This window comes from Lepidothrix coronata, unplaced genomic scaffold (assembly GCF_001604755.1).
Source record: "Lepidothrix coronata isolate B3197 unplaced genomic scaffold, Lepidothrix_coronata-1.0 Scaffold117, whole genome shotgun sequence".
Classification (NCBI taxonomy): domain Eukaryota; kingdom Metazoa; phylum Chordata; class Aves; order Passeriformes; family Pipridae; genus Lepidothrix; species Lepidothrix coronata.
The window spans coordinates 2,442,595-2,457,686 of record NW_016690297.1 but is presented as its reverse complement, the minus strand read 5'-3'; the positions used below and the strand labels follow the sequence as shown (position 1 = coordinate 2,457,686).

General features: G+C 40.7%; 1 protein-coding gene across 1 annotated transcript in view; it reads left to right on the top strand.

Moving 5' to 3' along the window:
• Positions 1-9,655, top strand: part of ASAP1 (ArfGAP with SH3 domain, ankyrin repeat and PH domain 1) — a 148,866-nt gene extending 139,211 nt beyond the window's left edge. Inside the window, 3 exon segments of the mRNA XM_017825216.1 lie at positions 737-1,239; positions 4,988-5,110; positions 6,983-9,655. Coding sequence (XP_017680705.1) covers positions 737-1,239; positions 4,988-5,110; positions 6,983-7,057 — 701 coding nt within the window. The 3' untranslated portion in view covers positions 7,058-9,655.
• The last annotated feature ends 5,437 nt before the right edge of the window (positions 9,656-15,092 follow it).

Sequence of the window (15,092 nt, the reverse complement as noted above, 5' to 3'; positions counted from 1 at the left end):
TTTTTTTTTTCTTTTTTTTTTCTTTTTTTTTTCTTTTTTTTTTCTTTTTTGTATACGTAGACATTAATATAGCATGGAAGTGTTGTTGCAGTGGGTGATATCCAAAGAGAGTGTTGTTGCTTTCATAGTCAAATGTCAGGCCACATTTTGGCTGGTAGAGTATGATACCAAAACAATGCTGAATATGATAGGAAATTGTTCCTTCTGGTCAAAATGTGTTGTTTTTATCATGGGTTGTAACTTTTTTCTCTCCTGACCCCCTTCATCTGTTTTAATATTAGGTGCTAATCCTGAAACTCAGGGGGTTTTTTGGTATGGAATTCAACTGTATCCCTGAAAAATTGTCACTAAAAAGAAGTTTTGTTACAGTCACATGCATGGGTCTATATGTTGTTTTATAAAATATGTATTTTATTACATTTAATATTTTTTGGTTTGAGTCCAAAAAGTGATTACTTTATTTCCTTTTAAGTAGATAATCTATAAATTGACACCTAGTAGTTGTTGGAATAAGCACTGCTGACCTCCAGGAGGAGCAATTAAGTGAGACCTCAGTGAATGAGGGTTATATAAAGTTGTATTGTCTTGCTTTTATCATAGACTGGGAGGATTTATGGGCAGTTATGGGGCTCAGTGACCATGTGATCATTTACATAGTTTCAGTTTTGATATGTGCCTAACTTCTTTAACATTAAAATGAGATGATGAAAAACATTGTTTTGCTCTTTTGTTTTAGTGGCACTAAGAAAAATAGAAACCAGTCATCATCTTTCAATAGATAAATCGCATCAGCACATGGAAATGTTTCAGAAGCCCTCACTGTCCATCGATATACCACAGAAACCACAGCCTGGAGACTTGCCCCCAAAGCCTCTGCCTCTGGAATTAACTCAGAAACCTCAAGTAGGAGATTTACCCCCAAAGCCTGGAGAACTACCCCCAAAGCCTCAGCTAGGAGACTTGCCACCAAAACCACAGCTTGGAGACTTACCTCCAAAGCCACAGATGAAGGACCTTCCTCCAAAGCCTCAGCTAGGAGAGCTGTTGGCTAAAACTCAAGGTGGAGAAGCAGCACCGAAGCCTCAGCCCTCAGAGGCGAATCAGAAATCTCACTCCATAGATCTTTCTCCAAATGTACAATCCAGAGACACCGTCCAAAGGCAAGCATCTGAGGAGTCCAATGACATCACACATACCCTGCCAGAAACCCCCGTGCCACTTCCCAGGAAAATAAATATGGTAGGTATTACTGCAGCTAGGTGGAAGTATCCTTGGAAGACTTTGAAGTTACTGTAAGGACTTTCTGTGCACCCTTGAGATATGCACACAAAGCAACATAACATTTATGGGTTGGGATAGGGAATGAGTGGTTCTTTTTGCACCCCCAAGCAGCCTCAGCAAATGCTGAGGGTTTACAAGGCCTCCTGCATGTTGAAACAAATACCTGTAACATAAAACAATAACCTTGGGAGCATTACAGTGTATTTAGATTTACTGGAGACTTTGGGCATTTTATCTGTGCCAGTCATAACTCTGAATGAATTGGTGGTTTTTTCTGTTGCCTTTGCTCACAGCTCTGTATGCCTTAGATTGCTAGAATATCTATATATTTGATTTTTGTAAGCTTTAAGAAGGGATGTTAGCACCTATTGTCAGTAGATGCAAAGTTTAAAGTCAACTGTGACAAAGTAGTAGATGTTCCTGTCGTGAGTATTTAATGTTGATGTACTTAAGTGGTTAACAAAGGTTCAGATATATTGCTGAAGTGGCAAAATTGTCATTGCTGGATGCTGTGTAGTAACAGAGCTGGTTCCTTCACTCGATTCGAACCCCCAATTCATCTTGCTGTTCATCTTGCTAACCAGTGCAATTTCCAACAGAGGATTCTTCATGCATATGCACATTGAAATAACTTTATGAAACTCCAGAACTCTCTTAAGATTATCATCATGAAGAATACATCAAAAAGGGGATAGTTTTGTTTGTCAGGTTTGCTATGCAAAGCACTTATGTAAAAGGAAATAAGACTTCCGTTCTTGCAGTGAAAGCAGAGGGTGAGTTTCTGTCTTGTGCTTGTCTGAGGAAGAACACGCTGGAGCCATCACTCTGCTTGGCTTCTGGCATGGACTTGCCTGTAAGCTCCTGTCTCAGCTGAGACTGACAGGGTTGTTGCTTGGGCTTCCTGAGTGTTCTGGAGATTAAATATTACTGGTATCTGATCAAGAGGTGCCTGCAAGTACAGTTTGTTTACTTTTAAATATAAACAGGCAAATGACGCTGGACATTCCCAGCTATTTGTCACTTTATTAGAGAAGAAAAAAAAGCAAATAGTAGATGGTTTGGGTTGGTTTTTGGGTTTTTTTTGTTTGTTTTAAAACTCTTTGCCTACCTTACACAGAAAAACTCTGAGGAAAGATTCAGTGTTCTCCAAACAGCTATTTTCACATGTGCAGAAAATTAAATAGTTCCACTTTTGTGCAGTGATCAAAACTATTATATCTTCACAGGTTTTTTTACATCATTGCATGCACACTTCTTGTTCAGTGTACTCTTTTCTGCTTAAGTGTTAATGTGCAAGAATTCCTCTTAAAAGTATCTTGCCTTGTTTTCATCCTCTGGCTGTATCCTCTCTGCACAAGCTGGGGAAATGCTCCCTCCCAGAGTAGCAGTGAGATCTGCAACAGCAGCCACCAGTGTTTGTGGGTACTTCACTCCTGGGTTTGACTATTTAGCCACTAAATAGAGAAGCTTACATTTTTTTATTGAAAGTTTTAGAAAATTAATCATTCAGAAATATAATGTTGGAATTCCAATGCCGATAATATATAAGGATTTGAAAGGATATTTTTAGAGAATTGAAACTTGCTCTGAGTGCTTCTGAAATCACACTAAGCACTTGAGTGTTCTTTTGTGTGTGTGTGTGTGGTGGTTTCTATAAAGGAGACAAAATACTTATTTTTTAAAGAAAAAGAAATGTTGAATGTAAATAAGAGCATGGAGGGATTATTAATGATCATAGCAACTTGTTTTATTCAGTGTTAAGCATAAAATCTCTTCTTAATAAATACTAGTGTTGGATTCAGGGAGTTGATGGGGGGTAGTGGTATTTGTTTTATAGTCACAGATTACATTTCCTGGAATTGCTTGCATTTCTTTACACACCAGTGCCCCAAACTGTGTTCTGCAACATATGTGCTCTCTTCAGATCCATCCCTTTTTAAACCTTCCCACGATTAAATACAACTTGGGCTTGAATTCTGCTTGAATTCTGCTGCTCTCCATGAACGGAACATGATGTTAAAATCTCATCTGTGGCACTAATCTGATGGAACCAGGAGCAATTCTTATAATTTTTCTTGCAAACTGAGTTGCATACAGTTCTCTAAGTTTAGAGGAATGTAAATTTCTTTATTCTTTTTTATTGAATAAGTTAATTTTTCCCTGGCAAAAGTAGTTGCTTCCCTTCTTCACCGGAGGATTGATTGGAAGTGCTCCTAGTTTGTAAAAAGGTTCTTTGCAGTTGAAAGCTGAGACTTTGAGCTGATGGCCCCAAATACCCCTTCCCATTGAATTCCAGTTCCTACTGATAGTTGAGATTTTTGCTCAAATTATATGAATATCTTTTTAAAAAAGAGAGGAAGCATTCTTTAAAGTGACTTCTTGTTGCAACAAACCTTTGCTGTAAAAAAACCCCTTGATCTCATATGAACTTAAGGTATTTCTGTTCATTTGTCTGGAACATGTTTTTTTTTAGTCTTATGTTGTGTTAACTGCTTTCTTCCTTAGATCCCCCTATGATTGTTGTTTTCCTGTACCTTGAGATTAGTGTGAGTGCCTTTTGGTGTGTGTCTGTTCTGCTATTGAGCTACAGGGATATTTCTTTTTTTTTACCAAAACATGGAGGAATTTCAAGTGGGTAGGTAACAGCAAAGAGAAAACTCCCTAGGAAATTTCCTCTGTGAAGTTACTTCTGGCTCAAATTCCTCTAAACCTGCTGACTTTTTCCTTCATAGCCCTTCTGCTTCTCTTCTCCTTCTGCTCTTCTTGGGTATTTGTGCTCTTGTTGTCTGACTACTTCTGTTCAAAGAAGGAACTGTAGCTTTTGAAGAAGTGTGGGTATGAAAATACAGGAATATAAAGTAGCAGGAGTGTTTTGCTGCTCATACTGCTTACTTACTCTATTTAGAAATAATTTAAGTCCTTTTCCCTGCCGTCAGAACCATATGTTTGGGGAGGAGTCCATGGCTGAGGCTTTTTCAAATGAATTAGCAGTATGCAGCAAAGGATGACCTAGAAAATACTTGGACTCAGAATGGTAGAGCTGTGAGAATATCGAGTGTGAATTGTCATCAAAAAATAGTACTGCCATCTGAAATTAAGGTACTTTTAGTAAGAAGATGCTAACATTTGGATGGAAAAATCACTCAAAAAATAATTCTCAGTCCTGTAAGCAGATCCGAAATCAAAGAATACTGTATTTTTGCACTAGATCCAAAACCAAAACTGTAAGGAATACTGGGATTTCAATGCAGCATTTTCCTCAGCCCTTACCTCTCTTGGAACGTTCAGAGGAGACTGGATTTCATTTTCTATTCATAGTGTCTTTTTGATGAAGTATGTATTAAAGGAGAAAGAGTGTGTTAGTAGACTGGAACATCATTTAAACTTTCTTCACTGGAGGAAGCAAACGTTACTTAAGCCCTCTTAAGCCCTACGTGTTAAGCACTACACATTAAATTCTGTAGGGAGTTTTGAATTGTAAGAAAAATAAAACCTACACCTGTGTAGGTAACTTTTCATTTTATTTTTTTAATATCCTTGTTGAAGCAGAGTTTTTGTATTTTTATGTTCCCAATTGCAGGGAAAGCAATCTATAGTTTTCACCTTCTTGTAAAATAAAACACAACTTAAAGTCAAAATTCATATTATATATATATATTTTTTCTCTTCCTCATGTGCTTCATCTAAAACTTCATTCTATTTTTAGGGGAAAAACAAAGTTAGGCGAGTGAAGACCATTTATGACTGTCAGGCAGATAATGATGATGAGCTCACATTTGTTGAAGGAGAAGTAATTATTGTAACTGGTGAAGAGGACCAAGAGTGGTGGGTATGTATCTCTCCCTTTCACAGTTCCACATAACTTCTTTATGACTTTTATAGGAAAGCCTTTTTTTCCAAATGTGAAGGGTTTGTTGCTATTTTGTTTTGGTTTTTTGTTTTGTTTTTCCTGAGCTAACATCCAGCGCTTACCTTAAACTCATATGAGCAAAGACCCCGTTTCTCTGGCAGGGAGAGTCTGCTAGAATCATCCCCACTGGGTTTGGCTTTGTTGCTGGCTCATAGCAGCACATATTTACACGTGTCCCTCCCTGTAATGCACACTAGCCTTTCATTAAATGAAGAAGTGGTGATTTTTACTCTGTCTAAAATGCTTTCACCCTTCATGAAAAATGAGACATGTAATGATCTTCAGTTCACTCGAAATGTTAAGTTATACCTACAGGAGTTGCTGAAATTCTGAAAAATAATTTGTAATTAATTCTGTAAGCTGATAGTTTTCCTCCTTAAATGAAAGGCAGATAACATTTTCTTTGCCTTCTTCCTTCCCATGCCACTGGTTTATACCATACTCCCCCTGTTCTGGACTGCATATTGTTTGAGTGCTAACACCAGGTTTTTCTCAACCCCACATGGAGGCTCCAGTCCTCCCTTGACACTCCACCTCATGTCCCTAAAGCCCTGATGCATTGTACTTCCCTGCTGAGGAACTGTTACTGAGGAAAATGAGACAGATGTCATCTGATTAAAACAAAATCTAATTGCAATGTTGCCTGTGATTTCCTAATCTAAGTGCAGCATAACCTTTGGTGTTTTGTTTCCAACTACACATTTTCCTCTCACTCATCATTTAAGTATGGAAGATTTTCAGCTGAAAAGCTGGTATCAAAAGCTGCTATTATCCATATCATCCAGTCCCTGATTACCATTGCATTAGTTGCTGAATCTGTTTTAGGACCCTTGGGTACACGCCTGACAAGTTCCATGAGGCGCTCCAGTCTGAGTGTTTCTGAGAAGGGAAACGAGGCCTGTTGACTCATATGCTTCAAAAATTTGGCTCTCCAAGAGGAAATGGCCAGCCCTGCATGTTTCCCCTTCCCATTTTGTTAAACTTGTGGAAGAGGAAGGAGGTACACCATTATTCTGAAAGCAGTGAGCAGCACTGTAGCAGGGTGAGAAGAGGGTTATGTGGTCAGTCAGAACTGCTACTCCACTGTTATCAGTTTGAAAGTTGTTTGTGATTATGCACTTCAAACGTAGAAAGTTCTTATGTTATTATTTTTTTATTTCTTTAAATAAGTTTCTTAACTATTTCTTTATAAATTATCATTATGCAAAACATGTAAGAAGTTGTACATGAAGGATACTTAATCAGACAGTACTGTGATTTATTATGAAAACTAGTATGCACCTAAATCATTAGGTATCATGCTAATTCAATAAGAAAACAACTGGGATTTTATCACCTGAAGGGAAACATGCAGATTATCATAACTAACTTCACAACTGCAGCAGACATTTCCTATCAGTAAGATGTTCAGGATTTATTCAGTTAACTAAGATAAATGGTTTTCAGAGATGTTACTGAAACTCAGCCTATCAGACAAAAGAAAATCAGACTTCAGTTTTGGTGAGATTCTTTAAGTTCGCTGAGTTTGTGTGTAAGTTTCCAAAAAAAAAAAAGATGGAGTTTTGTTCTCTTTAGATTTAATTGGCTTAATTTGTCTTATGTATACTTGTGCAGTTTCATTTTGTTCCTTTACACAAATTCGAATGTTAACTAAGGTCTGCTTCAAACTGTCCAAGGGCTTGCAAAGGCTCTGCGAGCAGTTCTGCTGCTTTGAATGAAGTAAATGCAATCTATGAAGTCTGTGTGTTCACATGCACATCTACATTTGTACATTCTTCTCCTGTGTTGCAGATTGGCTACATCGAAGGACAGCCAGAGAGGAAAGGGGTCTTTCCAGTGTCCTTTGTGCACATTCTGTCAGACTAGTAAAAACAAACAAATCCTAAACTTGAGCATTGCACATTCTTCATGCAAGACGGGCTTTTTAGCAAAAGCGAACGCTGCTGCCTCCCTGTAATCCTGTGCACAGTTGTATATATAGCTGCTGTTACAAATTAAGAATTCATTTAAGTTTCACCTCATGAGGTTGAATTATATGTATTGTAAATATACTGTGTTATTCTGCCTTTGCCAGTATTATGGTAGCCTTGGAACCTGGCACGCCTTATTGGGTTTGTTGAAGCCATCCTCGGCATCCAGCACTTACATCCCTGTCCGTGCTGTCCCACACGTATGGACTGCCAGCTTTCCAACATAGGTGGTCTCCGTCAACCTTGTAACTGTACAGAAATGACTGTTCCTAATAACTTGGTATTCTCAATATACAGTTTAGCAGAAAAGTTAAGATGAGTGAATGGTTTTGGACAATTTAAAAATCAGTCTGCAGTTCATAAGTGTATGCAGTTTACAGCTATGAAACCCACTTCGATATTTATTTAATATAGTGCTCAGTTAAGTGTAATTATGAAGACAAATATTCACTGACTTTACAGATAACAGTAATGTTTTACAGTGTGCATACAGCATTTCATGTTTATATTATGTGAACCTATGCCAAACTGTGATTGCAGTTCCCCTGTGATATTACCTCACTATAAAAAGTTACAAATTTATTTCATCTGAAAACTTATTTTAATGAAAATTAGTCATATTGTTCTTTAGTAGATAAATGTGAAATTTGCTGGGTTTTTTCACTGAATTCTTAGTAACCAAGGACTTCTAGCAAATGTTAACTGTTGACATTGTGCATGCATTTAGACGCTTACTTGAAACCTGCCTTTGTACAAAAGTAGTACTGTAGTCATATAGCTACATTTGAGGAAAAGAACATTTTAACTTAATTGCTATTCAGATTAATGTGAGCTTGCAACAGTATTTGTTTATAGCTAAATTGGCTCTTTGAAAAATGATTTTGTGGGGTTTTTTTCCTCTGTCTTCAACCTTGCTAAAAGTTAGTTACCTAAAATAAATTTTTTAAGTGGTGATATAAGTATAAATTTAAATTATTTTTAATGCTCTCAAAAGCAGAAGCTAAGATGACCTCTCGTGCATTTGATCAGGCTGTTAATGATAGAGCTCAGATCACAAGTATCAGGCTGGTTTTCATAGAGTTCACTAAACTGTGACAGTAATAGTTGTAACTCAAAGCACCGAGTAACAGACATGCTGTTATAAAGCTAATTTCTAACGAAATCTTTGGAAGGCTGCATTTGACCTGAAGTTTCTTGAAAGTTGGTATAAAGTTGCATTGCCAGAAAACACTTCAACATATTACTGGAAACTTTAATTTCCTGTGTCACTTTCAACATCATTTTTCATCTTTTGAAACATCATGTGATTGTGTTTTTCCCATGGTTTGTCTGTAGCAGGTTCCATGACTTTCATATGTAGTTTTGTATTACTTGCTTTAAATGTTATTTTGGCTTCAGTACCTCGTGCTGCTATTTCAAAGCAGATTGTCTTGGCTGCATGGAAAGATTTTCATTTCATAAAAGCATATCTCAGACTTTCTGAGAGCTTTCATTTCTAATACAGTTTTACAAGACTGTAGTCAGTGAATATTTAATTCTGTTTGTGGTTAATTTAGAAACAAATATCAGTCTAAATCCCACATGGAAAAAAAATGCAAATCATTTATCAACTGTTAATGGTTTTATCATTTATAAAAAAAAATATTTCAAAAAAAAAAAAATATGCAATGAGTGAGCGAGCCTGCTGGCATCTAATCTTCAGTATTACCAGCTCCAGTATTTCAGACTTTATTCTGTTTTTTATGGAAAGAAAGTCAGGTTTAGCATTTATTTAGCATTCAATTTTATCCATTCCTACAATGTTTTAAGTCGCATTAAAGAACAAAACCTATTCACTTTTGTGGTCAATTGTATTTTTAAGTGATCTTGAAATAAACTGATAAATGCAAATCATATAAAGAAAACCTAGGCATGTAAAATTATGTAGAGTCAAATGTCTATTCTTTTCTACGCTCTTTAAAATAGTATACATATGCATTTTATAAAATTAAATGAGTTCCATCGGGAACAATAGTTCTGTTTATTCTGGCTTATTGTGGGTCACAAGAAATCTGAAAATGTATGATATTGATTGAGTTTAAGTACAGTATTATATTTGAACTCAATGAGCCACTGTTTGCAATTTTGTATATGACATAGTATTTGGAAAGTCTAAATCTTTATGGAAAATTAGCTGATAAAGGGTTGGGGGGAGGGGCAGGGGAAGGTGCCCCCAGAGGGGGAAGTTTGCTCTGCAGATGATGTCTTATTTACTGTTGAACAACAGTTGCTATTTATTTTTTTATTACATAGTACATCAACATGTACAGAAATCAGATCTGGTCATGCCACTAGTTAAAATCTTGACTTCTCATGGAATGTTAAGGTAAAACATCAGTACACATGTCTATTCACATGTATTTAATGTGACAGTTTTTGAGTACTGTATGTGTTAATTTCTACTTTTTTAATATTTAAAATTGCTTTTAAATAAATGTATTCAGTTGATCCCAGATATCTGAACAAGGCCCTTTTTGTCAACTGGAATATCTTCTAGGGAGAAAGTCTGAATTCCAAACAGGTAGAACTAACACACTTGAAATGTTTTCATTTGAATATAAAGCACTCCTTATATAATGCAATTAAATGTGTATCTCTTTAACAGCTGTTAAATATGGATGCAATTGCCTTTATCTGGAAAACTTTACTTACTAAAGTTAGCATCAAACCACTTGTTTTGTCCATGAGTTTCGATTGCTTTCTCTCTGGCTTAGCAGGCTCTGCAGGAAGCCAGTCCATTCTGTCTTGTTTTCCACAGCTGGCCCGTGGGGTTGAAAGGAACTGCTCAGCATGGCCCACTCTGCCTGACAGCAGCTCTCACACCAGCTAGAGCACTACTAACCTTTCCTGGATGGAGTGACCTTGTTGCCTAGAATTTCGGTTCCAACCCAGCTTGCAGAGGTTATTTTTTCTCCCATCCCTGACTCAGTTCTTGCATGTTTCTCATGTAAGACCCATTCTTGTCAAAGCTGCTCTAAAAAGAACAAGTCACTTAAAATTGCTAGAAAGCAACAAGAACATCCTTTAGCCAGAGGAAAAGCTGGAGTGTGGAGCTATCAGATCTGGTTTGTATCAAGAACAGTAACTGCCACAACGCAGGGCTCAGGAGACTGCCGTGGAAAGAGCTTCTGCAGCGCTGAATTGTAGTGCTGGAGTGATGACCCACCATCACAGAATATTCTGCTTGGTTAGTTTGGGGCCTTCAATTTTACATAAGCTTAAACATGTGGGAAGGAGGATGAAATATGGATGTGGGACAAGGGAAGAAGTCTGGGTAAATATTCTGCTCTTGCTCAGTTTCTACCATGTGACAATATTTCAGATAACAGCATTCAGAGAGTCATTGATTCCAACACCCTCAGTTCTCTGTCCTACTTGTACTACATGTTCTTCAGTGACATGTATTGATTTTCTTTCCTAAGTTAAAATTGAGGTGGATATCTCATATACTGTTTGGAGCAGAGAGAACAAGACAAATGCATGCCCAGAGAACTCCCTTGTTTAAAGTTTCCGACTCTTTGCCCTTCTGCTGGCAAACCTCAAGCTCATAGTTAAACAGAAAATAGGTAATCTATACCAGTGAAAGTGATGCAAATCTTAAATACCAAGGAATGAAACTCAGAAATAGCTCCCTGCTGCACAACCAAAACAGTCCAACCCTATAAATATGATTTGTTTTCAGATGCTTCCCCCTCCCCAGGGGGGAGTCCAGACTGTCTAGTTCTGTGTGACAGTTCACCTGACCATGTTCCACACTGTTTCATGCCGCTCACACCCTAGACTGTGAACACTCCTATGCCATGAAACCAGAATATGACAGAGGAGCAAACATCCGTAAGCAAATGAAGTTCAGCTTCAGACCTTAAGTTCTTACAGATAACTTCTCAACTTGAGAGTTTAAAGCTCTCGGGGATGCTTTTAATAGACCCTTTAGCCCTTCTGAAACACAACTGGGGGCTTTTCAAGTGGATACAAAATGCGCACACAATTGTAAGATGTTTTCGTCTATACAGCTGCAAGCCAAAATTTTTCTTATCTAATACAAACTAACTATTTCAAGTTGTCTTGAGGATACTTTTAGGGCTATACATAACATGATTTACAGCTCTGTCATCTGCCAAGGGAGTGCTCAAGTTTCTTTTCGAGATAAGCTAAGTGTTGTTTGTCAACTCGTGCACAAAACCTGCGCGTCTCGGCTGGTTCTGGTCAGCTGCTGTTGGGGTAACAGTAAAAACGATAGTGTGTCACAGCACAGGCTTTGCCTTGTTCCTCTAATTTACAGAACAGATCCTACCGTCTGCATGAGGCGGATGTCTGCTCCAGTCTTTTTATAATAGTGGGGGCAGGGGAGGAACAGTTTGTGACAGCTGTCACATCTGCCGAGTGTGTCAGAGAGGAGGAGAAGCTGATCAGCCGCTTGCTGCAGCACCTGAAGAATGTTTCAGACCAGCTTTAAGCTTACCTGGAACTTCAAGTCCAGTGTTAATTCTATTAATGCTGTTCCTACCATTCTGGCCTTGGTTCTTGCAGTGCCTGATCAGAAACATCTCTTCCCCTTGTGCTTGTTGCTTTTTGTTGAAAGGCTGTGTGGGTCCAATCCCTCATGAGGACTTCTTTTCCCCAAGGCTTGAAGATGGGTTTGTGCTTCAGTTACTGCCAGAAATTTAGGAATCTGATTTCTCTTTCACAGTCCCATTGTGTAGATAAATCACCCCTGAACAGTCAAACTCAGCTACTCTAGAATGGCTGTCAGAGGTTGTTTTATTGTCTTTATCTTTGTTCACTTAAAAGCAGTAACGTTACACTTGATTTTTTGGTAACTAATTAATTTCCCTAGTCTTTTCCCCAGGGAATGCTCCAGGAATAATTTACTTACCACTGCCAGTAAACTTACAACCTTAAGGCTGAAGCTGCTCTTAAACCTAGTTTAATATATTGTTTTCATCTTTCCCTGCTCTCACATCTCTGCTACAATAAGTGTCAACAGTGCCTCTGAGCTGGAGTTCTTAGTGTTTAAATAAAATTCAAAAACTTACATATCTGAAAGGACTGAAATGTGCTCCTGAACTTCAGACTGAAGGAAAGACAAGCTGCCTTGAGCTGAACCTGCACAGGGGAGGTCAGCATCTGTTTGGTGGTTAAGCAGGGGTTTGCCGTGGTTTTCTGTTGGAGCCTGCAGCCTTCTTTGGTGAGCTGGTGACACCTGTGGCTACACGACGCTTGAGACACCTCATAGGCAAAGCAGACATTTTTTCAAATTAGTAAAGATTCTATTGCCTGTAATCACCTGTCCATACTGCAGGCTATCCCATCCATGGCTCCAGTCCTACATATCCATCTGCCCTAGCCTTCCCTGTCACTGTAGGTTTTGCATTCAGAGCTGTCGCCCTACTTTAGCAACTCTAGGCAGGAAAGCAAGAGCCCCAGGTAGCTGAGCAGTGAGTGAGCTGCAGCCAGCCCTATGCTTTTATTTCAGCTGAGACTTATTATTGTGTGGAAACCCATCCAGGAGCTGGAAAAAAGCCTTGTGGAGCAACTCCATGACCATTGCAGCAGTTCTGACCTCTGTGGATAGAATCATGAGGATGAAAGGCAGATTTGTGATCCAGGATATTCCTGAGTCTCTGCCCTCCCTACAGAAACTGGGGCAACCTCTGCAGAAAGAAACAAGAGAACAGGGTGCACAGAGCTGCTGGCCTGCCTGAAAGGCAAGTTTAGCATCTTGGACAGCTGGAGAACAAGAAACACTGAGCTTCATCTGAAGTGAACTGACACCAACTGATGCTGGAAGACAGGGACTCCTGAGTCTTTTGCAGGGTATAGGAATAAACATCAGCTCTACATGTGCTACAAGGTGGAGGTAGGAGAAGAGCAGGGGATGAGGGCCATCACAAACCATCATTGATGTGAAGATCAATCATAAGGAATCAGCAGCTCTTTGTTGAGCACTACCTATAGGTGGGCCATATATTTCCCTCAGACCTCAAGGTAATGCAGAGACTCAAGTGAAGGTCTCTTGTCCAGGAGAAGCAGCAAGATCTTAGCAAACAATAATTGGAGGGGGAGGGCAGCAGGGCAGTGAGACCATCTGGTCAGCATTATGCAAGTAGCTGCTGTAGTAGCTGGGCCCTGTGAAGGAGCAGAAGGCACCAGATGTGCCCAAAATCCTGTGAACAGGAGCATTTAACTGTAAGCATGGAGGTGCTGCTGTCCTGCCAGACCAATCCCTGGCAGCAGCCCCATTCAGGACCTAGGTCCACCTTAGATGTGGTTGTGACATCCCCACCACCTCCTTGGAGAAGGTCTGAAATGGTTATCACGCTTGGGGACAGATTTTGCACAGGATCGTCCTTTAACTCAGCACCTGTGTTCCCAGCCGGGTCTGTCTGGACGAGATGCTGCTGGGTCCAGCAGAAAACCTCCTTTTGTTACCCCTTCTGTGCCAGGATGCACAGAAATTTGAGATAAAAAAAAAATTTAAAAAATTGGAGTTGGAAAACTCCTCTCTACTTTGAAAGCCTTGAGAGCAGGACTCCACTCCTCTCACTTGCCCATGGCACCGTTCTGCCTAAATATTTTTAATGGAAAATGCAGCCCCAGTAGTGTTTATTTAGATGGGTGGCTGCCAGGGGTCATCGCCTCCCTCTCTCTCTAGCAGGTACCTGCTCTGCCCATGATCCACAGCTTTGGCTGCTTGCCCGGTGGACTATTAAAGAAGGCACTGATTGTAGTACTTCTGCATAGAGGTCCTGTTACCTGTGAGAATTCTCAGCACCTCAGTGGGCCTCACTGCTGCCCACATCTCCAACTGCTTTGGGCCAAAGACGGGACTTGTCGCTGTTTTGCAGCAAGACCTGTGCCGTGACATGGGGCCTCGGGGGCAGCAGAGTGAGCTGAAGCATCACAGCCCCCTGTCAGCGACTGACAGTAAAGCCAGTCAGCAAAATGCCATTTAGAGAAATTACCTTAAGACGTGTTACCCCCATCTAATCCGTGTCCCTTCCTGAAAGGGATTGATGGTGCAGGAGAACAACAGCATCTGTTGCTGGAAGGAGAGCTTCCTGAGGAGCAGATGGGGCCGCCCCGTCCTGGGGGGACCCTCACTCCTCCTGCGACCAAGATGTCATCAGTTGTCAACAGGATGGAGAAGATGGAGATGGAGAAGAAATGGAGCAAAGTGCCTCAGAGATGTCAAAACTTCTCCGGGCTCTGAGTGTAGCTCTAGAGATTGAAGGAGCTCTTGGAGTTTGAAAGAAAAATTTGACCTTTGTGAGTTTTTTCTTTAGCTTGGGATGGTCTCACAGGCAACATCTCACTGAAAGTGATTTGGCTGCCAGGCCAGATAACCAGGCCCTGACCACAGCAGGGACCAACACCTGCATTTGGAGTTGCCAATAGCCCTGTCCCCAGGACGGTCACTGAGGTGCCTTCTCTGGGCACAAACCCACAGCCCCAGGTACCTCCCGGGCCAGGGTAGCTCCAACGGAGACTGGTGGAGATGGTTGGGTTTGGTGTACACACACTTGGAGTCTGCAAGGTGCTCTGGCAGGATCTGGCTGGATCCTTCCCATGGCAGCAGAGCCTCGCCCGTGCTCTGCTGTGTCGTCTGTGCCCCCAGAGGGCAGGGCCATGTCTGACTCCTCACGAAGGGTCCCTCCTCACCCCCGGATGGATGCGGGGCCTGAGGGGAGGGCTCTGACCTGAGCCCCATCCTTTACCCCCGGCCCGGCGGGGTAAACACCCCCGAGTGCCGCTGCCCCACGGGGGCTGCCCGGGGGAAGCCGCAGCCGCTGCTCCCGGGGCGGCGGGGAGGGAGGCTGAGGGGGATCGGGGCCGGGCGCGGCGAAGGTGCCGGGGCCGCCTCTCCCTCCCCCCGCGCCGCTTCCTTTTAT